The sequence below is a fragment of the Elgaria multicarinata genome, chromosome 2 (genome assembly GCF_023053635.1).
Source record: "Elgaria multicarinata webbii isolate HBS135686 ecotype San Diego chromosome 2, rElgMul1.1.pri, whole genome shotgun sequence".
NCBI classification, from domain to species: Eukaryota; Metazoa; Chordata; class Lepidosauria; order Squamata; family Anguidae; genus Elgaria; species Elgaria multicarinata.
In genome coordinates, this window is record NC_086172.1 from 87601324 (window position 1) to 87624111 (window position 22788).

Below are 22788 nucleotides of genomic sequence, written 5' to 3' on the forward strand. Positions count from 1 at the left end.
TGAGGGAATTTGGAATCAGTTCCTAGAATATGTATTATCTAGGGGGAGTGGAAGACCACCTCCAGAAGAATCAATGAGATTTTGGAAACAGGAATAGATCCCGGGGTGGGGGGGTGCACTTTGTTATGTAATGTTGTAGAAATATCAAATTAGAAATGTTATAAGGACAATTAAGTTATGTATTATGTATTTTTGTTGTTGTCTTGTGTTGTGAATATTGTAGTATTGTTTTAGTGTATTGTTAATCAATAAAATAAAAATTATTAATAATAAAAAAGATAACATGTTTTAGGTTATAACATGTCTTGTTTTAGCCATGATTCTTGAGATGCCTGAATAATCTGTATCAGGGCCCCCCATCACTGTGTGGGCACCTCCAGTGGTGTCTGCACAGCTCTTCACTCCCTGCCCCTTTCAAAAACAAAATTAATAATAATAAAAATATCTTAGGGCACCAGATTCCCCTTTGGTTTTGGACATGCTGCAGATCAGCTGTCCAGAGGACAGGAAAAGAAAGCAAGGCAAAGGGACAGAGAGGAGAGAAAGAGTTAGGCTTGAGGCTAAGAGGTGGTGGTGGGGAGAAACAGCAAGGTAAAGAGGTAAGAGGGCCAGGAAATCATTTCCTCTTCCCTTCTAGTTTCACTATTTCTCCCCTCCCTCTTCACTATCTAGGCCCCTCTGGCAGCCATTATGTCGCTAGCTACATCCTCCATGGGAGCCATTTTTTGTGGTGCCCACGGGAGTTTATTAAATTCCCAAATGTGCCCATGGGTCCAAAAACTTGGGGACCCCTGATTTATATCATTGCACAGGGGCCATTTCTACATCACAAATACTGCATATTAAGTATTCCCACACCTCCTCACTACTAATTCTTCTCTTAATTCCAGGGCTATCTATTCATCTCCGTACTTGTGAATTCAAACAGTGAGTTGATACGCCTGATAAACAATGCAATCAAGAATGACTTGGCCAGCCGCAACCCCACTTTCATGGGACTAGCTTTGCACTGTATTGCCAACGTGGGTAGCAGAGAGATGGCAGAAGCATTTGCTGGAGAAATTCCAAAAATACTTGTAGCTGGGTAGGTAATTTATGGGGATTTCAGATATTAATAATAGAAAGACAAGTGAATTTATTCTGCCCTGCCTGTTTGGCATAGAGGAAATTAGCTGCTATTAAAGCATTGAACTTTGAACTATTTCAAAGTTTCAAAATTTTCTGCACATCTACACTGCTCAAGCTTCAGTTTAAAACAAAAATGAGCAAAATCAGTCTGGTAGATCTCTAGCAATAAGCCTTTTATTACCATATTCTTATATAAGATATGATGTATATTTGTCAGTGTTTTTACATGGATAGCTGATACATGCTGCCTAACTAATGTTCTCCTGCCACAAAAGAACCCATGTGACGCATTTCACATGTTACTGTGAACATGTATTTATCTACACATAGTGATCAACAACTTGCTGTGGGTTGTTCAAAATGCAGTGGATGTGAGCATTCTGATTCCCACGTGCTCACCTGCTCCTGCTGTGATAAGCTCCATCCCTGAATTATTTCTTGCAGAAGGAGTGGGTGCATGCATTGGAACCAGCACACTTGTTCTTTCCCACGGCATTTTCAATAATCCATGATTAATAGACCGGGTCTTGATGATATGCTATGAAGCAGTTCTTAAGGTGAAATCCAATCTTAGAAGGTGTAAATACTTATTTTCCCTCTTCTTTTCTTAGTGACAGACAAAATTTTCAAGTTTATAGAGTTTATTGCTCTTTTATAAAATTACTCTCCCGATATATCTGTGTTGGGCAAATCCTCTGCCTGGCACTCCGGATAACAGTTTCTAATCAAAATAAGTAGTACTGGGCTAGATGGACCAGTGGTCTAATTCTGTAGAAGGCAACTTCATATGTTATACTCATGGCATTCAGGCCATGCAAATACCTCCTGTTATAGATAGCTTTCAGTGTATTTCCAGTGAAACCAATATTTAGTGATTTCCTTTCATTCTCACATGCTAAACCCAATTGGATTGAGGTGTTCTAAGCTACAAAGTAACCTTTAATAGAAAATAACAGTTTCACTGCAACTTCTACTATAAGTTCAGTTTTGTTTTGAAAAATTGCATTAAAAACAAAACATGCAAATGTTATACTCCAACGAAGAATCAAAGGCTTCAACCAGCAAAGATAGCTTCCCAAACCTTGTACCCTACAGATGCTGGCTGGGGATCATAGGAGTTGTAGTCCAGCACATCTGAAGGGCACCAGGTTGCAGAAGGCTGAGCTAAGGGAAATCTCATGACTGCTGTTCATTCTCTCTGTTATCATCTGAATTAGTTCAAGCTAATTCTGGGTATTGGAGATCCAATGGCAGGCTTTTTTTTCTCTTGCAGAGACACTATGGATAGCGTGAAGCAGAGTGCAGCCCTGTGCTTGCTCCGATTATACAGAACATCTCCTGACTTGGTTCCTATGGGAGACTGGACATCAAGAGTTGTGCACCTTCTCAATGACCAACATCTGGTAAGCTCAGTTGCACTTGACAGCTTATATCTTTAAACTGTGAATAATGACTCATATAAGTTCAGTATTTAACTAAATAGAATCATGGTAGCCAATTTTCAGATGGGTAGCCATGTCAGTCTGTTGCAACCAAAACAGTAAGTGTCTTGTGATACCTTAAAGACTGGCACATTGATTATAATATAAGCTTCCATGGGATGTATGGAAGTGTTGCACGAAGTGTTAGCCTCAAATTGGCAGATTTATTTACACATCCTGGAAAGGGGCGGGAAGGAGGGTTGGGATTGTAAAAAGTGAAGTCAGAGGGAATTGATATGCCAGTGGTAATTACCTTAACACTGGCCATTCACAAAACATTAATGGATGAATTTTGTAAATGGCCTCTGTTAAGGTCACTGTCTATACTTGTGGCATTTTAATTCTCTCTGATCTCACTATTTACAATGCCCCTCCCCCAGCAGGCATCTGATGACTGATGAAGTGAGCAGTGTCCACAAAAGCATGTTTGTTGTCAATGTGCAACAAGATGCTTTGGCAGCCAATGTTTTTGGCAAGTATGCCACAAGTCACATCCAAAGTGTGAGATGTGCCATTCTGATGCTTTGAGGTGAAGATGTATCTAGGCTAGAGAGGAGAAGCTTTACAAATTCTCTTTGGATTAACTTGGAATTTACCCATGTTACTCTAAAAAGAAAGAGAAAATATCAAAAGAAATTGGGTAACTGTTACAAGCCAATCTGAGATCTCATCTCAGTTTTTTTCTAACTCCCTAAAGAACCAATAGAACCATTACTTCTTATGAGGCTTGGAGAACAATGCTGGGAGTGGAGGCGAAAGCCAACCCCCATGAATAACCTGCAGTGGGCTGACTGTCAGCCCTGCTTCCCTCATTTTACCCATTTTACTCATTTTCCTATGGGGTATCTATTTCCTACCCCATAGGAACTCGTGGGTGATTTCTCCCCCCCCCCTACTGAGGTGTGACAAAAACCGTGTGAATGAAACCGGGATATGGGGAGGGCCCCCCAAATTGTGCTGAGGATCAAATTGTGCCCCCACAATAAAATTTCCTTCCCCGCCCCCTGTAAACTAATGGAGTGAAACAGCTTTGTTAACCTGCTTGGGGGCTGGTGAAAAAAAACACTGCTAGACTTCCCTTTCTCAATGTTCAGGTATTGAGCTCTCAAGAAAGGAAGTCTAGGAACTGGAAGTCTCATATCTGGCTTGGACGTGAGTTCTTTGAACCTACTGGGATTGAATCTGAGTGAGGCTTGGACAACTACTCCCCTGGGAGAAGGCAGCTGCATAGCAGTCTTCTGGAGAGGCAGGAGGAAGTGTTGAAGCCAGGCCTGCCTGCTCTCCTATTCTTATCCAACTGTGCCACAAACCTATACCACCAGTATCACCACCTGTAGTACAGAAATAACATCAAGGTGTTTTAGCTCTTCCATAATACACAGCAGTATGTTCACCTACATGTCATCCAATAAGCTGCAGCTTTGTCATAAGTTCCTTCCTTTTGTCCATGAGAGGAAATGATCATTTATATAGCACTCCTAATTTGCAAAGTGCTTTATAAGCTCGCTTGTTCAACAGTCCTGTGAAGTAAATAACTAGCTACATATTTATTGATGAGGAATTCTTGCTGAGAGGCAGTTTACGGCCTCACAATCGGGGCTAATCAGGGTCCTCGACAGACATTTCTGACATGAAAACGTTAGACCTACGGCTGACTCTCACAATTCATATTAAGGACCCTTCCTGTTTTCTTTGTAAAAAGACTGAGAATGTATGTTTAGCAGTGCTAATTTTTAAGGTTGTGGTGGACTTGGTTAATATTTAGATTTGGTTAATAGGACAAGGCCACGTATATTCCAGTGACTGGCACGCTGAAAATGCATACTAAAAAGTCCCTTTGTACTGAGTCTTTGAAAAAAAATCAACACTTAAGGAACTTGAGATTATATTTTGCTTCACTTAGGGTCATGATCACAGGCTAGTGAAGACATTACATTGCACTTTTATTTTATTTTATCTTATTTAATAGAAAGACAGGTTGCTTACCTGTAACTGTAGTTCTTTGAGTGGTCATCTGTGCATTCACACATATGGGCTTGTTTGGAAAAGCTCATCCAGAATGAGCACACCTCAACTATGTGCACTTTGCCGAAGTACAATAGGCACAAAGTGTCCGTCCATGGGAGGCGATCTTATTTCCATACTTAGTACACTTTTTTAAAAAGGGCCTTTTGTGCCATGCGTTGAAAAAAGAAGATTGCAAAAAAAACAAAAACAAAAATGATAGAAGATTGCAAAAAAAGATTGCAAAAAACCAAAACACCACCCAGGTATGTAGAACGTTTTTTGGGACTTTTAAGTGGCAAAGAGCACCTTTTGTCAGCTTAGGCTGATATACCAACTGCGCCCTTATCTGGACAGAGATAACCTAGCTACAGTTATCCATGCTCTGATAACCTCTCGTTTGGATTACTGCAATGCGTTATACGTGGGGCTGCCTTTGAAAACGGTCCGGAAACTTCAACTGGTACAAAACAGGGCAGCACGCTTACTAACAGGGACTGGCTGACGAGATCACATCGCGCCAGTCCTTTTCCAGCTTCATTGGCTGCCAGTCCAGGTCCGGGCCCGATTCAAAGTGCTGGTATTAACATTTAAAGCCCTAAACGGCTTGGGGCCAGGCTATCTGAAGGAACGCCTCCTCCCGTATGTACCTGCTCGGACCCTAAGGTCAAGTGAGGCAGGTGGCTACCAGGAGGAGGGCCTTCTCTGCTGTGGCACCCCGGCTGTGGAATGGGCTGTGGAATAAGCTCCCTAAGGAGGTTCGCTTGGCACCTACATTATATGCTTTTAGACACCAGGTGAAGACCTTTTTATTCTTCCAGCATATTAACAGTTTATAAATAAATTTTAACTTGGTGTTTTAAATTTGTAATTTTGCATTGCTGCTGTTTTTATCTGGTTGAGCTTTTATATTGTATTTTATATTATGGTTTTATACTGTTGTTTTATACTTTGAATGTTTTTAATTTTTGTGAACCGCCCAGAGAGCTCCAGCTATTGGGCGGTATAAAAATGTAATAAATAAATAAATAAGTAAGTAATGAAGGTGGAAAAGAAAACTAGAACTTAAACTATTTAGAAGAATAAAAGAATGCCTCAACTACAGAAACGACAATTTATTTATTTTATTATTTATTACATTTATATACCACCCCATAGCCGAGGCTCTCTGGGCAGTTTACAAAAATTAAAAACAATAAACGTTAAAAAGTATACAAAATTTAAAAACCATCAGAAACATAAAAACGACAGTATCCATTTAAAAACAACAGTTTTGGAGTCCATTAAAAAACAAACTAAGCATTGTTAAATGCTGTTAAATGTTAAACACTGGAAGAAGAGAGAAGTCTTGACCTGGCGCCTGAAAGATAACAGTGTTGGTGCCAGGCGAGCCTCATCGGGGAGATCATTCCACAGTCGGGGGGGGGCACCACTGAAAAGGCCCTCTCCCTTGTTACTTGAGTTGTAATACTACTAAATCATTGATTAGAAGGATTCAGTCACAAAACGGAATACAGGCACATGTAAATTCTCTTAAAGATGTTACGTATCTAAGGATGCCCTTAAAATTGCTTCCATCAAAATATTTTGCATACAAATAAAGATGGCATAAAAGAAGTTTCGAAGGACAAGCTACTCAAATACTATTACTGTGATGGCAACCACTAGGTGGTCGAAAGAGAACTGAGGGTTGTGCGGGAACTTCTGTGGACATGTGCAGTGGACGGTAGGGGAGGGTTCCCGCCAAAAATGTTTGTCAGCTTGTAGAAGTTTCCAGAGTGAGGTTCTTTGCAGGCACAGAGCCCATGACAAAGAACATTAAAGAACACAATCCAGTGTTAAGTTTACAACTTCATGAAAAATCAACATGGATTAAAAAAAAGCAATCTTTACCACCACATATTACCAGAAAGAAACAAACACAGAAGCCAGTAGAGATGGGGAAGACAAAGACTTTGGCCATACCACACCATGTAAGACACCAACTGGAAACAAAATGGATAACTGTACAAGAGAAGCTAAATGACCCCCAAAATAGACTGCCCTTGCTAAGCAAAAGACACAAATACACTGTAGAAAAGTAGTATTGCAGTTATATCCAATAATACAATATATTCTCTCGATACATTAATACAATTTCTCTGTCACAAACCAAATAACTTCTTACATTTGGGTAGCCGGAGAAAAATATTTTTTTTCATTTTATCCTGTCGATAATATAGTACTAAGGACCAAACTAGAGATGATGTGGGAGATCTGTGAAGAGGATCTCCCATAGTTTATGTTTTGTGGCAGTGTGGGAGTTGGACTAGATAGAGACTGTGATACTGGGGGAGAGGGTACACCTTACCTCATACCCACACAATTTTGTTTCCTGAACTAAATCTCTCCTTCCCCCAACTCTTCTTTGTTGTGAAGCAGGAATCTATTTTTGTCACATGGGTACCATTAGTAGTTCCACTCTAAGTCCAGTATTGGCTGCTTTGATCTTCAGAAAAGAACAAACTGTGGGAGATCCTTATCATGGATTTCCTATCTCATGTGAAATTTTGTCCTGAGATTGTCCCAGGGAGCCAAGAAGCTTGTGGTGTATTGCATTTACCACTTAGGTTTGCCAGTGGAAGCTTCAGAGTTGGAAGGTGGACACATCCACCCCTAGTTTGCCACCTTCACTGTCACCCTCTTGCCATTCTTGGAGAGCAACACACTTCTCCTTTGGTCACGTTGCTCATGTTTGTATTACTTACTGAAAGTAGCAGCTAGACAAACCTGCTCTAGGCTCTTGGAGTAAGTATTCTGAGGCTGAACTTGGAGGATTGCATTGCAGTCGGGGCTGCCTTTGAAAACGGTTCGGAAACTTCAGTTGGTACAAAACAGGGTAGGCCGTTTACTAACAGGAGCTGGCCAGCGAGACCACATCATGCCAGTCCTTTTACAACTTCATTGGCTGCCAGTCCAGGTCTGGGCCCAATTCAAAGTTCTCATACTAACATTCAAAGCCCTAAATGGCTTGGGGCCATGTTATTTGAAGAAACGCCTCCTCCCATATGTATCTGCCCGGACCTTAAGATCATCCACAAGGATCCTTCTCCGTGAGCCAAAGGAAGTGAGGCAGGTGGTTACTAGGAAGGGGGCTTTCTCTGCTGTGGCACCCTGGCTGTGGAATGAGCTCCCCAGAGAGGTTCAGCTGGTGCCTACACTGTATTCCTTCCGTCACCAAATGAAGACCTTTTTATTTTCTCAGTATTTTAACACCTAATTTAACTTAAATTTAAACTTTGCTGTTTTAATTCCGTATTTTAGTCTATATCAATTTTTGCTTTGTGGTTTTATCCTAGTTGTGCTTTTTATATTGTATATTGTATTTGTGTTTTTAGACTGTTGTTTGTTTTATTATGCTTTTCATGGTTTTAATTTTTGTGAACCGCCCAGAGAGCTTTGCTTATTGGGCGGTATATAAATGTAATAAATAAATAAATATTTATGGCAAAGGAGCAGTCCATGTGATGTTCTGTTTTTTGTATGACTAAGAATGCATAAAAAGAAAACATGGTCTTATAATACTAATCTATTGCACAAAAATGGCAGTGAACATGACACTTGATGGTGCTCTTTCTGTATAACAAATGTGCTTATTAATTGGAATGGATTTCAGGGAGATATAATTCTGTTTTCTTTCAGGGCGTGGTTACTGCTGCTACCAGTTTGATCACTACACTGGCACAAAAGAATCCAGATGAATTTAAAACCTCGGTGTCTCTGGCTGTCTCCAGACTCAGCAGGGTAAGCAGTCTGTTGGTTTAGTCACAAATGCCGGAGTGAAAGTAGGTTCAAGCTAAATTAAGATGAATAGTTTAATCATCTGCTTTTGTCTTATGAAAAACTGAAGTACACGCTATATGAAGGCCATCCTGAAATTTGACAGTATCTGAATAGCCACAAATTCCACTTGCTGTCCAAGATCTCTTGCACAGTGACAGTATTGGACTTGAGCCAGCCAATCACATATTTACTCTTAGCTTTGTGAGAGATGATAGACAGGCACACTTTTATGTAGTGTGCATGCATAATTTCTGGGCGCTAGTATAAACTTGTAACACTCCCACACACATACCACAATCCATCTCATCCACACAGTTTCAGAAGTCATAAAAGCAACATTTCCATTTCAATCCTGAAATTACATTCTCTACATTTCTGAAATCACACTGTGGCTCTCTCACTGGGACTCTTCTATTTTGCCAGAGAACAACCTGCATTTTTTTGCTTGTTTTGTTTACCATAACGTCCAGCGGGAGCAGAGTTCTATGAAGCTTGCTGACTCCCTTGTAATTCTTTGGCTGCTCCTAACTCTTAAAAACATTATTCTCCTGTCAATATTATGATTTATCTTTCATTTTAATGGACCACCGTGGCTTCAAACATCTTACAAACAGACTAGTTCACCTCAAAGCTTCATTTTCCTTGACTTTTTCATTGTGAACTCATTAATGATTTTCCCCAAGTCAACTTCTGTTATATGTCCATGCTCAATTGATGAAATATGTAGGTAATTTTATTGTTCTTGTCCCATAGTAGAATGCCTGCAGTTTGAATGCTAGCTTGCTAAAACTTCTTTCAGCTACTGGCAGTGTGCAAAAAAATCCATAGGGCTATGTACACTTCACTGAAAATTAGTTGCAGTTGTTCTGTGGTAAATCTTGTGTAGTAAGATAACTTTGGGTACTTCATACACTTTTCCAAAAGTAGATTTGAAGACAGTTGTCCTTGGGATCAATGTCCCTAGTTATTATGGTGCTTTGACCCTTCTACCCACTGTCCCTCCCTCATGTACACAAGGAATTCTGGGACTGAAAGTTCTTGAGTAAATGCATCATATAGGAAAGCACAAATAATTCTGTCTCTGGGGCCGGATCTACACTACTGCTTTAAAGCGCTTTATAACAGTTCTGAAAACAGTATATGGAGTGTGTCCTGGGTCCCAACAGTTGTCAAAACTGTTATAAAGTGCTTTAAAGCAGTAGTGTAGATCCTGCCTGATTCTTAACTACAGCTCCTAGTTTAATTGCACAGGCATAATCGCTCTGTTCTTGAGAATATCAGAAGCACACTGTTCAGATTGGATTGGCTCCAGCAAATCTCACAAGATCTGGATAATAGCTATATACAGTAGATAGAGGTAAATAAATTCCCATAAATATTCTCAAGCATAATCTGCAATTTAGTCTCAATTTTCCCCCTTCATAGTAATGGGGCTGCAGCCTGAGCTGGGCCCCCTAGGACCACCAAACCTTAAGTAAAGCCTACTCCTCAGTGCTTGAGCTTTGAGGAATTATGTTTTCTGAAGCATTATTTATGCTCCAGTCTTGGCTCACATTTCTTTCTATTCCCATGGGCTTATCAACCACTGCAAGGCTTTTGGGGCATAGTCACTGGCTTCTTGGTTATAAGTTAAAGTCAAGGAAGCTCAAAAAGCCAGGGTTACACTTTTTTAGTCACTGGAGTAGGAAGAAAATGATATAATCTTTGAGCAAGCCGCTGTGGTTTCTTTTGCACTTTGCCAAATTGGCATGAGACTAACCATGGGTTAATTAGTTAATGGTTAGTGGGTGCCACGCAGTAGCAAGTGCACCGCTGACTTGTGGATGTTTTGCTGCTTCTGCTTTGTTTCTGGTTTAGCAAACAACCCAGGAACGCCCTGTGAGGCAGCATTCTCGCTTGTTCCCGTGCAGCCCGAACAGCCCGTAGATTGTCATTATGCACAAATCGGGTCATTAACTACTTTGAAAATTGTCCTGCATTCCCCAATGCACTATTGAACTATTTAATAACATTATTCTTATCTGGCCTCTCAAATCTCTTGGGCGTTTTCCTCTTAATGAATCACCTCTGTAGATAAGCACAGAAAAAAATTATCAGCATATCTGTCTGTTCCACTGTCACAAGGTTGGTTTGAGCAGTATGGCCTGCAAACTGTACACTTAAAGGAATTGTTGCTCACCATGGTGCCAGTGGCCAATTGTAGGGTTGTTAAGATTGCAGTACTTCCGAGATGATGATGGCCCAATTTCTGCTGGAGGTAGTACTTAATATCTCCAGGGAAACCAAATCCTACCTGTAAACCACAAAGCCTTGTTCTAGAAGCTGCTCTTCCTAATTCCAGCAGTGTGGAAGCTGACAGTGGATACTTGGAGGTTAGGAGCATTAATTATTGCTACCTCAGAAACTTCCAATGCTGAGCTGTGGCCAGGGCCAGCCCCAGACATTTGGCTGATTGAGGTGAAGAACAAGATGATGCCACCACCCCAGTATTGAAACCCACTGGACTAGCAGCTGAAACTTACTTCAGCACTGGCAATGGGAAGTCCTCCATTGCACCTGAGGGCCACAGGCTTGCTTAGGAGGCATGGGGCAGGCCCCATGGCACACACAGCTATATCCTCCAACTACTTGCTCTGCTCAACCCACTCTGCGGTAGGCACTGTGTGTGCACATGTTGGGCTCTGCTCACATGATGCCTGCTGGTGCTGCATTGTAGCACCTGCCAACTGAGGTGGTTGAATCACTCTGCCTAATGGCCGGGCCACTGAGTCCTGACTCCAATTCAGCTCTGTTTGTCAAGATTTCTTGTGACAGCTAAGACCTTGCCTCGGTTTGCTTTTGTAGTTTGTCTTATCAATCTGTATGGATAGCTAAGAATCTGAAGGTTGAGGTTCCCCTTCCTTACTCTCTTCTCTCACCCCAACTCCACAGTAAAGTATAGTCTTCTATGCAAATTACTATAATGACTTGATGTTTTAAGCTACGTCTAAACAGTACTTGCTTCTTCTTGCAGGCAGTCTCATCTTCCTCACTACTGAAACATTTTGGACATTCTGTATGAATGTTTCCTCCTTTTCCCTTCAAGTGCTTCAAAACTAGTTCTTTCTGTCCAGGATTTGTCTATGTATTTTTCCCCTACCAAGAGAAGCACAGTTCACCCCACCCCCGCTCTTTCTAGAAAAACATGATGTAATTGAGAATTCACTGTTCCTAAGCAGAAAGTACAAAAGGCATATTCAAATGCTGTACACTAGTTTGATACAGCTGAGTTTGTAAATATGTCATGTTGGCTTCTGGTCTAAAACAGTTGTTCTAAATTCTTCCTGCCTCCAAAACTGCACAACTGTGTCTTCCTCTATCAAACTTCCTGTCCTCTTCCCTTGTGGCAATGCTCCCATCCTGGCCCATATATCTTCGTATCCATAAGAACAAAAGAACAGCTTTCCTGAGTCAGCTTAATGAGGCCTGCCTTCTATAGCATCCATTTTTATGTTGCTGTTTTTAGAGGAAATATATGACTGCACAGAGCAGTGATGGAGAGCTTCAACTCCAAGTCTTTCACTTCCTGCTTTGGGTGTTCTGACTCTCCTCAGCCATGTGACTGGTAATCATATTAGTGATTTGAGCTCCATTTTCTTGGTGGAAAGATATGGTACAAATCAAATACATAAATAAAATTTGTCTGTCTTCTTGTTAGGTTCCTCTCCAGTTAAATTATTGCCTCTTGAAATAGGAAGTTACAGTGCACACTAGAGATAAACTGAGCACGTGCATGCTAATTAATCTATTGTTCCTTGGTTCTGGTATTGAGTGAGCAACTAGTATTTTTGTGTTCATTTCCTTCTGAAATGTTTTTGCTTTTACATATCTCTAGCCCAAGGGTAATGAATTTGAATCTATGGGCACATTTGGCAATTTGAGAAACTATCCCGGACACTACCACAAAATGGCAGATGATAGCATCAGCCGGTAGCCACCTGACATCTTCATTTCCTAAGAATGTCTCTGAGCCCCACATGTGCCTCAGAGGCATTCATGGGAAAAGGAAATGGGAACAACTCCCCCCCCCCCCTCGTTCCAGTTCTTCCAGCTCTGTCCGTGAGCTTCAGGTTGTTATCAGGGTTACCAAGGAGACAAAAGTAGCCAGACTCATAGGTTTGCTTACAAGGAGACTAATTTATTGGTATATTTCCGCACATTCAAGCATATTCCAATAAAGTGGACTAGACTGTGAAAGCTTCCTGCACAAAGGACCCTTCGGCCAAACCTGGACCCCCACCCCTGGGCAAAGAGCAATTATAGCATAACTGAACTTGGCATTGCTGCCAAGTTCAGCAAGTGATTAATTGCATGTGATTAATAACAAAGCAGCTCCTCATCATAAGAATCTATAGCATAAGTCTACATTGTTGTGATAAACAAGGCATTACTTGGCATTTCTTTGGCACGGGCAAGATCCACTAATTGGGTTTCTAAGGGTGTTATGTCCTGCTTTTTGACTGAACCACCTTGGAATTTCACCGCCTTAGAGCCTCAAGACACCTGACGTTCTTATGAGATCACTGTAATTGTGCTTTTGACCCATCTTTCCCATAACACAAAGGAATGTTGCTGACTGGTACAGACTGAAAATAACAATTTGCTAGCTTAAAGGCAGAAGCAGCTACTCACCCAGAAGCCTTTGCGGGCAGCCATTGTTTGCAAGCCTCCAGGCCATACACCCCCCACACCTTGCTTTGAATAGCTTCCAGCAAGAAAATTAATTTTTTTTAAAAAAAAAGTGGGAGGGGTAAGGTACCTTGGTGGGCACCCAAAAAAGTGTCTGAATGCACACTAGTTCCCTGGCTGCTATGTTGGCTATTCCTAATCTAGCATATCCCCACCACCACTTATGTTTGCCCTCTAGTGGCAGCTTTCATGTCCCTGTGCTCCTGACAAATCCTCTGCTTTATCCATATTCAACTATCCTGCATAGGCCTCTTCAGATCAATTCCCTACATGCAGTTTTTCTGTAAATATATATATATATATATATATATATATATATATATTCTATAAAAAAAATTCTATAAAGTTCAGAATCAGCATTATGTGTTTCCTAGGCTTGACAAAAGTGCCACTGGAAAATCAAAGACATTTTTCTTTGTCTTACAGATTGTGACGTCTGCATCGACTGATCTCCAGGACTATACATATTACTTTGTTCCTGCTCCATGGTTGTCTGTAAAGCTTCTAAGACTGCTGCAGTGCTATCCACCCCCAGGTAAAGTAAGAAAGAATCATGGTGATTTCACATTGTCCTTACATAGCAGAGAAAAGCCATGTACACTGAAAGAGCAGATATTTGGTCAGAGAGTGCGGTGTGTTGGAGGCCAAAATAGTCATCATTACCTTTATATAAGTGACAAACATTTTTCTAAAGTTTACCTACAAGAAAATCAGCTAAATAAAATAACCAGTTTGGTTAAAATACTAGCTTGGTTAAAATACTAGTTTGTAGGTCATGGGAGTGTCGGGGATAAAGTGTTCCATGGAATCCTTGTTGCCAACACATTTGTGCTAGACAATATTACTCTTAGGCCATGGCTAGAACCAGGCCTATATACCGGGATCATCCCAGGATCATCCCTGTGCATCCAAATGACACATAGGGGATCCCAGGAGCAGGCATGGATGACCCCTCCTTTTGCCTGGGATAGCTTCAGCTATGGGGCAGTATATAAAAATGTAATTAATTAATAAATAAATAAATAAATAAATAAATAAATAAATAAATAAATAATCCTTAGGTCTAGCTAAGGCCTTAGTTGGATCAACAGCTAGCTGAACAAGAGTATGTGCTCATTAATGGCTTCTCCATCAACCTGGAAGGAGGTTCCGAGTGCTACATGGTTCTATCCTTGGTTCTGCGCTGCTCAAGATTTTTAGAAATGATTTGGATGAGGATGCAAAGGGGATTCTCATCAAATTTTCAGGTGACACAAAGCTGGAAGGAATAGCTGACAATATAGGAGACACTGAAGATTCAGAACATTCCTGACAGGCTGGAACAGTAAGCCAAACCCTCCAGGATGAAATTCAGGAAACTTAAGCATGATGTCGTGCATATAGGTTCAGAAAATATCAAACATACAAGTATTCGATGGGGTGGGGAGCTGGCTTGGCAGCCATGTGAAAATTATCTAGATGTCCTAGTTGATCACAAACTGAACGTGTGGCTACTAAGAAAAGCTAATGCAGTCTTAGGCAACATTAAGGCACAGTGTTCAGCTTGCAAATTAGCAGTTCCACTCTGTTCTGCTCTGGTCATGTCACGTCTAGAGTACTGCGTCCAGTTCTGGGCAACACAATTTAAGAAGGAGATTGACAAACTGGACATGTCCAGAAGAAGATGGCTAGCGTGGTGAGGCTTCTAAAAAAAGTCCTATGAGAATTGGCTGAAAGAGCTGGGTGTGTTTTAGCCGGGAGAAAAGACAAATAAGCAGAGACATGATGATAGTCTTCAAGGGTTGCCACACAAAAGAGAGAACAGAGGAATTGTCTGTTGCTGTAGAGAGCAGGACTAGAACCAATGGGTGTCAATTTCAGGGAAGCAGATTTCAGCTAAACATTAGGAAAAACTTTCTGATGGCACATACTCTTCTACTATGGAGAAGACTGCCTCAAGAGGTGGTGTGCTCTCTGCTGGAATATTTAAGAAGAGCATGGATGTCCACATGTCAGGGATGCTGTAGTTGCATCCCACATTGCAGATCCTGCAGTGATTGGGGACTGTGTGTGTGTGGCAGGTGGGATGTTGGACTGGATGACCTCCAGGATCCCCTCCAACTGTATGATCCTAAAGCTCACTGCAGGTATAACATTCTTTATCTCTAACTATAGTACCAATCTCATTGTATGGGCACTATATTTAAGGCTGCTAGGAGAAGGGTGGGAAGAAATTCAAGAATGAGGATGCTCTCACATAATGAGTGATTCAAGTTGTAAATTGCCAGGATTGAGAGCAGCAATCCATATAAAATCTAAGAGCTGTTAAAATTTGGATGTGGTCACATTCCATCGAAGTGTGACTGTACCCATTAGCGGAAGGTTGTTTTCCTGGGTTGAAATTAACTTTGCCTGATTGTCTCTGACAAATTAAATGTCAAACAGTTTTGAAGCCATTTTTATCTGGAGCATAGAAGAAGAATAAAAGCAAAGTCCAGTTTGGAAAGAACTTGCATGTAGACGATGCACATATGGAGCCGATTGGATTATTTAGTTAAACATAATGGACTTAACAAAGTTCATTCTGCCCCAGCATTCTGGAATCTCTGCCCACTGCTTATTTGGTCCTAGGAAGCAGACTGGATAGATTAGTCTCTGCTGTAGTCTGCTTTGCCTTGCCCACACTGACCTGATTCGCGCAATCACCGCAGCCCATTGTGACTTATTAGTCATGGTGCGTTGCGGCACCTGTGGGTACTAGGTTGACGACCCGAGCCCCCACTGCCACGGCTTCTCATTACATGCAGACTCAATGAGGGTGGGTTGTTGGGGTGGTTGACAGGCCACCCAGAATCCATAGGTTGTTCTAGGGAGGTGCGTGGCTTTTCAACCACCCACTATCACTGGGTTCGCACATAATGAAAAGCTACGGTGCACCCCTGCTACGCCCCTGAATATTCAAAATGGCAGCTGCCGTTACAACAGCAAAACCCCACAGGGTAGTTCACCCATGGTGGCTTCTTGTTACGTGCAAACCAGGCCGCTGCCTTGTGGAGTATTATGCTATAGGAATGGACATCTTATCCTATGAACCGCAGCGTGGGATTCCAGATCAGTATGGTGACTATTACACATTCCACAAGGTGCTTTCGTCAAATTGTCAGTCTAAAATGAGTTCTGATATATGTCTGATTTAGATATATTTGATACCGTGTAGCGTGTTTAAGCTAAGCATGTATGACCCCGACCAGGGCCTAGATGGGAAGCTGTTGGGAGCTCCATAAAAGCAGCAATGAACTTTTTAAAGAAAGAGGGGGGGAACCATATAAAGCCTTATTTTTAATTGTTTTATTTAAAGTATTGCCAAAGAATTGAAACATTTTATTGTGATAACTGATTAACCCCCTAGGTGCTCTTTGGTTGAAGTCCTGATACTTAGTCTTCCGTGCTAGGCATTCTGTACTCTTTTAAGGTGGTGGGGAGGGGAGAACAAAGCAGAGCTTGGAAAACCAACGTGCCGATGCCATAGGTAGGGTGGGTTTTTTTTCAAACTGGAAAAGCAATGCCGTTTAATGGGTAACTTATGGGTTAATAGTAATACCTGTCAAAATTGCCCTGTGAATTTGCCTAACCATTCTCTTTCTCCCAGAAGACCCTTCGGCACGAGGTCGTCTCACAGAGTGTCTGGAAACTATTCTTAACAAAGCTCAAGAACCTCCAAAATCCAAGAAAGTGCAGCATTCCAATGCAAAGAATGCAGTGCTGTTTGAGGCAATCAGTTTAATTATCCACCATGACAGGTAAGTCTACCCTATGTAATGCATAGCTGGCAGTAACATTTTGAGATTCAGGCATCAGTTATATTGTACAAAATGAATTTTTGAGAGTAGACAGCAAGTTTGTATACTTCTGTCCTTCCTCCACTGTTTGAGCTTGCCCTGTGCGAAGAACAAACATTGATAATTACAGGAATCCTCATTGTTCTGGAGTTTCATATTGCAATATCTTTTAGGAAGTAGCACTTGGTATATGTACTACTGAAGTCCTTCTGCAAGGGAGGAGGGAAATAGATACTCAGAAATATCTACACCTCATTTTAGGACAAAACTAACATTGGTAACTGAGTGTCATTCAGCACAACCAGACATGATAATGGCAGGATCCAACCCAAGTCCTGCTGATGTCCATAAAGCAGTAGGGATAGATGGGTGATTTAAAGTGCAACATTCAGAGGAGGATGGAGGGACTTCAAGGAGGGTTTCCCCCCCACCCATCTTGGAGCTCCACCAGAAGAGAATTACTTCAAAGTGCTTGGGGTGGGGTGGGGTGGATTTGGCTCCATGCTCCTATGCTGTACTTCACTCCTCCTCTCTGCACTGCCACCTTATAGGGGCTGGTGGCAACCTGGTTTGGCACACAGGGTTGCTGCAGTCTCCTCCTAGTTTAGTCTTAATCCATGCATGAGCAACTTGTGGCCCTCCAGATGTTTTGACCTACAGCTTCCATCAGTCCTAACCAGCATAGCCAATGGTGGGGGATGAGGAGGAGTTGGACGCCAAAACGCTTGGAGAGTCACAAGTTGCCCACCCCTGATTTAACCCTATTATTTTAACCTAAACTATACAGCCACACAGATAGATTTATAAAACATTCATGTGGAGGGCCATGTTACTAGGCCAACTTGCCATAATTTTATTTTTTAACTGATAACCAGTATACCTCAGTGGCATGAATGGCATTGCAAAAAATGAGAGTAAGACTACTGCTCTTACTTGATTAACATTTAAACCAGCTTGTATTTTGCACATTTTAGGGCCTTTTATTTTCTCCATTTATTTCTTCATTTGGATTTTAAATGACTATAGTAAAATCCAGTCAGATGGATTTGACAACAAGCAAGTTTATGAACATGATGTGTTGTCGTGATGTAGATTATATCCAGTGATGTAGAATATCACTGAATATAATCTTTCCACTCCTGATGTAGCAAATTGCCTTTTTAAAAAGCATTTTAAAAAGGAAAAGAAAACAATTTTTATTTCACTTTAATCTCTTTCACTTGAGAGGACATAAATCTTCAACCTTGGCCATGACTTGTCTTTTTTTAAAAACACACACACACACACACATCTGCTTAACACTCCTTGCTGTCACAGGAAGACAACAGTTGAGAACAGCTTGTAGCTTCACCACACCTATAAAAAGATATTATAGAGCTGGAAAAAGTGCAGAAAAGGACAACTAAAACAATTAAGGGGCTGGAGCATCTCCCCTATGAGGGAAGGTTACATTAACTGGGATTGTTTAGCTTGGAAAAAAGGAGACTAACAGGAGACATGATAGAGGTGTACAAAATTATGCACAGTATGGAGAATGTGGAGAGGGAGACTTTTTTCTCCCTCTCTCAAAATATTAGAACCTGGGGACATCCCATTCAGGACAAATATAAGGAAGTACTTCTTCACATAGCACGTAGTTAAATTATGGAATTCACTACCTCAGGATGTAGTGATGCCCACCAATTTGGATGGCTTTAAAAGGGGGTGGATAAATTCCTGGAGGAGAAGGCTATCAATGGCTACTAGCCCTGATGGTTGTGTGCTACTTCCAGTACCCGAGGCAGTAAGCCTGTGTGCACCAGTTGCTGGTGAACATGGGTGAGAGAGTGCTGATGCACCTTGTCCTGTTTAGTTGGTCCCTGGTCAACAGCTGGTTGGCCACTGTGTGAACAGAGTGCTGGAATAGATGGACCGTTGGTTTGATCCAGCACGGTACTTCTTATGTTCTTAAGAAATTACAGGCATGTGTTAAATGGTTTTTCTTGGTTAAAATCTATGCAATACCATATACAACTGGTTATCACTTGCAGGTTGTTATTCATATAGCTCTGGCCCAGCTCTTACATTGGTAGAGTGGCACAGCTCTACTAGCCCTGTGGTCTAGGAACATTATAGTTGTTATTGATTATTATTATTATTGATAACAACAACAATAATAATAATTAATAATAATACATTTATATACCACCCTGTCGTCAAAACTCTCTGGGCGGTTTACAACAATTCATCAAAATACAGAATACAACATAATAAAAACAGTGTAATTTTTTTAACGTAGAAAAATTAAAACAGCTACAACAATTTAAATAAACAATGTTTTTTCCTAATACACCTGTTCTAACTGCAGAACATACATCAGGTGGCAGTTACTTCCTGCATTGAATCCTGAACTCCCTGGTGGGAGGATGATGCACTTCCCTATGGCAGGAACCGCTTGGATCAACCCTCCCCTATATTGCAACATTATGTTGAGGGAGCAGAGTTGGGGGTAACCATGACTTTCCTATAATGTAAGAACTGTCCCTGTGTCCGTTTTGCATTACCAGCCCATTCTGGATCCTAGCCCTCATGAAATGCTCTCTTGCCAAGCTGCTGATTAAACTTTCAGCTTTTAAAACAGATTTTAATTACTTTCGGAATTATGTAGCTATGTGATTACTAACTCTCCAGAAGGTATTAGCTGCCATTTTAGAGCTCTTGTAGTGAAGAAACGTCTTGATGCTCACTCTTATTAATGCTCTTCAATACACTCCCCTCCCCCACAAATAGTTTTGTCTTTTTACCTTTTCACGCTCTTTCTTCTGCCTAGTGAGCCAAACCTGCTTGTTCGTGCCTGTAATCAGTTAGGCCAGTTCTTGCAGCACCGGGAAACTAATCTTCGTTACCTAGCATTGGAAAGCATGTGCACGCTTGCCAGCTCTGAGTTTTCACATGAGGCCGTGAAAACACACATAGAAACAGTTATCAATGCATTGAAGGTAACTATTGGTTCTGTGTTTTACTTGAAATCTGGGTTCTTAAATTCATTCATCTGTATTTGCTGTTCCTACAAGGCAAAGAAGCTAGTCACTCAAGTTTCATGCAAACAGCAAAAGACTATGAAATGGTCTTTTCACTGGAAACTTTTCTCAGAGAGAGAGAGAGAGAGAGAGAGAGAGAGAGAGAGAGAGAGAGAGAGAGAGAGAATGTGTGTATTTATGTAAGTGCTCACACACTTTAAAGAGCTTCCAGTGACGACAATTTTAAGAAAATGTTATTGGCATAGTTACAACATGGCTACCACGTAGAGGGGGGCATTAATAAAATGGCTGTCATGGAGTATGTGGCAAGTCACAAAGAAAATCCACTTCACAGAAGGCAAACTGGTGATATGAAAAGACAGGTAACCTGCCCAAGAATCTGCATACAAGGCAGAGGTGGTATAAACAACTCGTTTGAACCCACAATTTTCTTCTCCATCAGAAACCCATTTCACAGATGGCACCTCCCTCTTTCTTTTTGCCAGCTAAATCTTTCTCTCATATTCTTCCTTTCTCTACCTCCACCTACCACCTTGGTCTACCACACTCCCCCCCCCATCTCTCACACACACACTGCCAGGTATCATTATTGTCTCCCCCCTTTTTTTTAACTCTAGGAACCTGCAGAGTGTGCAGACCTCCAGTCATCTGCCATTGTTAGTTTTTAAAAATGTTTTTGAGCCCAGAAGCATTCTGTGGAAACAAAGATGGTGGAAGGCTGAGGTGTGTGCTTTTCTTAGCTTTGCCACCTGAGGTAAAACAAAGGTTGTGTATGTGTGTTTTAATTTTTTTTAAAAGCAGTTGGTGTCGAGGTCCTCATGGGTATTGAGGAAGATGTCTGGGGGTGCCAGTGTGCCAACAGGCTCTGGATTGGGGTCCCCAGAGCTAGAGCAAGACCAGATATTAACTGTTGATAAGCAACAATCCTGGGAGGGGACAGGCATTCTTTAGGAAGTGGAACTGAGAGTACTTGATGGCTTTGCCCTCCTTCACCTCTTCCCACTTTATATTATATCTGGTTCTCTGTCCCTTCCTTGTCCCCTCCTTCCCACAGTTCACATACTATTGGCTATACCTGGGCTCCAGTCTAGTCCAGACTACTTTCTAATCAGCTTGGAAAAGGATCCTACACTTTGTTACGTGTTCTCCTCCCCCATCCTTCCGTGGTACATTATCATGGAACTAGGGATGTACGAGAACTTCATTCCCCCACCCCCCACAAAGTATGCAGACATGCCCTGTTCACAGCACATGTCTGCCAAAAAAAGTTTCTAAATTGCTGAACCTGTGTTCAGGTTTGATTTGTGCAACATTCCCTGTTTGATTTGCTCAAATTTACTCCATTGACTGAATCAGCTCCACTTTTGTCTATGGAGGAAATTTGCTTAAATTTCACATTCAATCGCTGCTCGATTTGTGCAGTTTCCCCGTTAGCACAGAGTGGGGAACAGCGCTCTGAACAGCGATCTAAATGGGAACTGGGGAAAAGATGAGCTAGGAGCCAACGCTCCGAGAATCCTGGCGATCTCGAACATTGCTTATTCACCCATCCCAATCTCTACTTATGTTCCAGCCTTTAACCCACTTTGTGATATTGAAGCTCAACAGCCTTTTTGATGCTATAGATTGCTTAGAATTCTTGCCTTCAAAACAAGCCTGCCTAGTACTGATTCTGGATTTAAATTAGGCCTCAGTTCTCAGTATCTTCAAGAGGTCACTGCAACAGTAAGCTGTAAAACTTGGAGACTTCTTGTGTCTCTTTCTCCCTCCCCCAAAACCATTATAATTCTGATGTTGTTGTTTATAGACGGAGAGAGATGTAAGTGTACGGCAGAGAGCAGTAGATCTCCTGTACGCCATGTGTGACCGAAGCAATGCCCAGCAGATTGTAGCTGAAATGCTGAATTACCTGGAAACTGCTGATTATTCTATTAGAGAAGAAATTGTAAGTTAAACAAATAAGAATTGGAGCTGCCTTAGCAATTTGGTAGAGCCACAAGTCTGAGAGTACAAGGCTTCATGTACTTTTCCCAAGCTAAATGTTATATGTAAGATTTAATGCGACTCCTATACACAAGTGCTAACTTGAATAAATTGTAATTTCTCCATAAATTTCTGTGGCAACTACAGTATCCAAAGAAAGTAAAGCTAGGGAAATTGGGAATTTTGGTACTGCTACCTTTGGGGGCTTTGAAACAATGTGCTCTGGCTCTTAACTTAAGCTATTCAATGGAGTAATTGAATTGTAATAGTTGTTTAGAAATGGTCATGGGGGCGGGGGAATCTGGGCTTCAGAGTTACATCATTTGTTTGTATTAAAGTGGCTCACACCAATACTCTGCAAACATTTTGTGTCTATGCAAAACGAGGAGAAAATATCAATTTTCTTTGCATACTCTTAAACTGAAAGATGATAACAGCATCTCTGAATTGGGTTTTAAATTATACATTTAAAGTGATCACAGCAAACATACTTTACATTTACTTAAGATATTCCTAAAATTATATTGTGTTTAGTTCTCTTTTATTAGTTTAGGGAACTAATTTGCATTGGATATTCTGACTTGGTTCACATGTCACAACAACCCAGGTTTCCCCCCCTCCAAACCCTGGTTTGTGAGTGAAGCAGGAATGAGCATGCTATTTTTGAGCGGAGCTAAACAAGCTAGGGCTGCCCTGTCCCTGGGCTGTGATGTTCGAACTCAGAATTGTGGGTTGTTGGTGAAGAGACAATCTAGAGGTCAAACCCATGATTTGTTCCTGGGTTACACCTTTAGGTTGTCTCTC

The 22788-nt window shown here is 41.3% G+C and overlaps 1 protein-coding gene across 4 annotated transcripts in view; it reads left to right on the forward strand.

Annotated features, from left to right (window-relative positions):
- AP2A2 (adaptor related protein complex 2 subunit alpha 2) overlaps window positions 1–22788 on the forward strand; it is an 81304-nt gene that overhangs the window by 35042 nt on the left and 23474 nt on the right. For 2 of the 4 annotated variants that reach the window (XM_063117108.1, XM_063117106.1), the window contains exons 4-10: window positions 891–1084; window positions 2402–2531; window positions 8295–8396; window positions 13590–13698; window positions 16792–16942; window positions 19791–19959; window positions 21809–21946. In XM_063117108.1, coding sequence (XP_062973178.1) covers window positions 891–1084; window positions 2402–2531; window positions 8295–8396; window positions 13590–13698; window positions 16792–16942; window positions 19791–19959; window positions 21809–21946 — 993 coding nt within the window. The remainder of the gene's footprint in view (window positions 1–890; window positions 1085–2401; window positions 2532–8294; window positions 8397–13589; window positions 13699–16791; window positions 16943–19790; window positions 19960–21808; window positions 21947–22788) is intronic. The other 2 variants (XM_063117107.1, XM_063117109.1) reach the window with 1 other exon arrangement.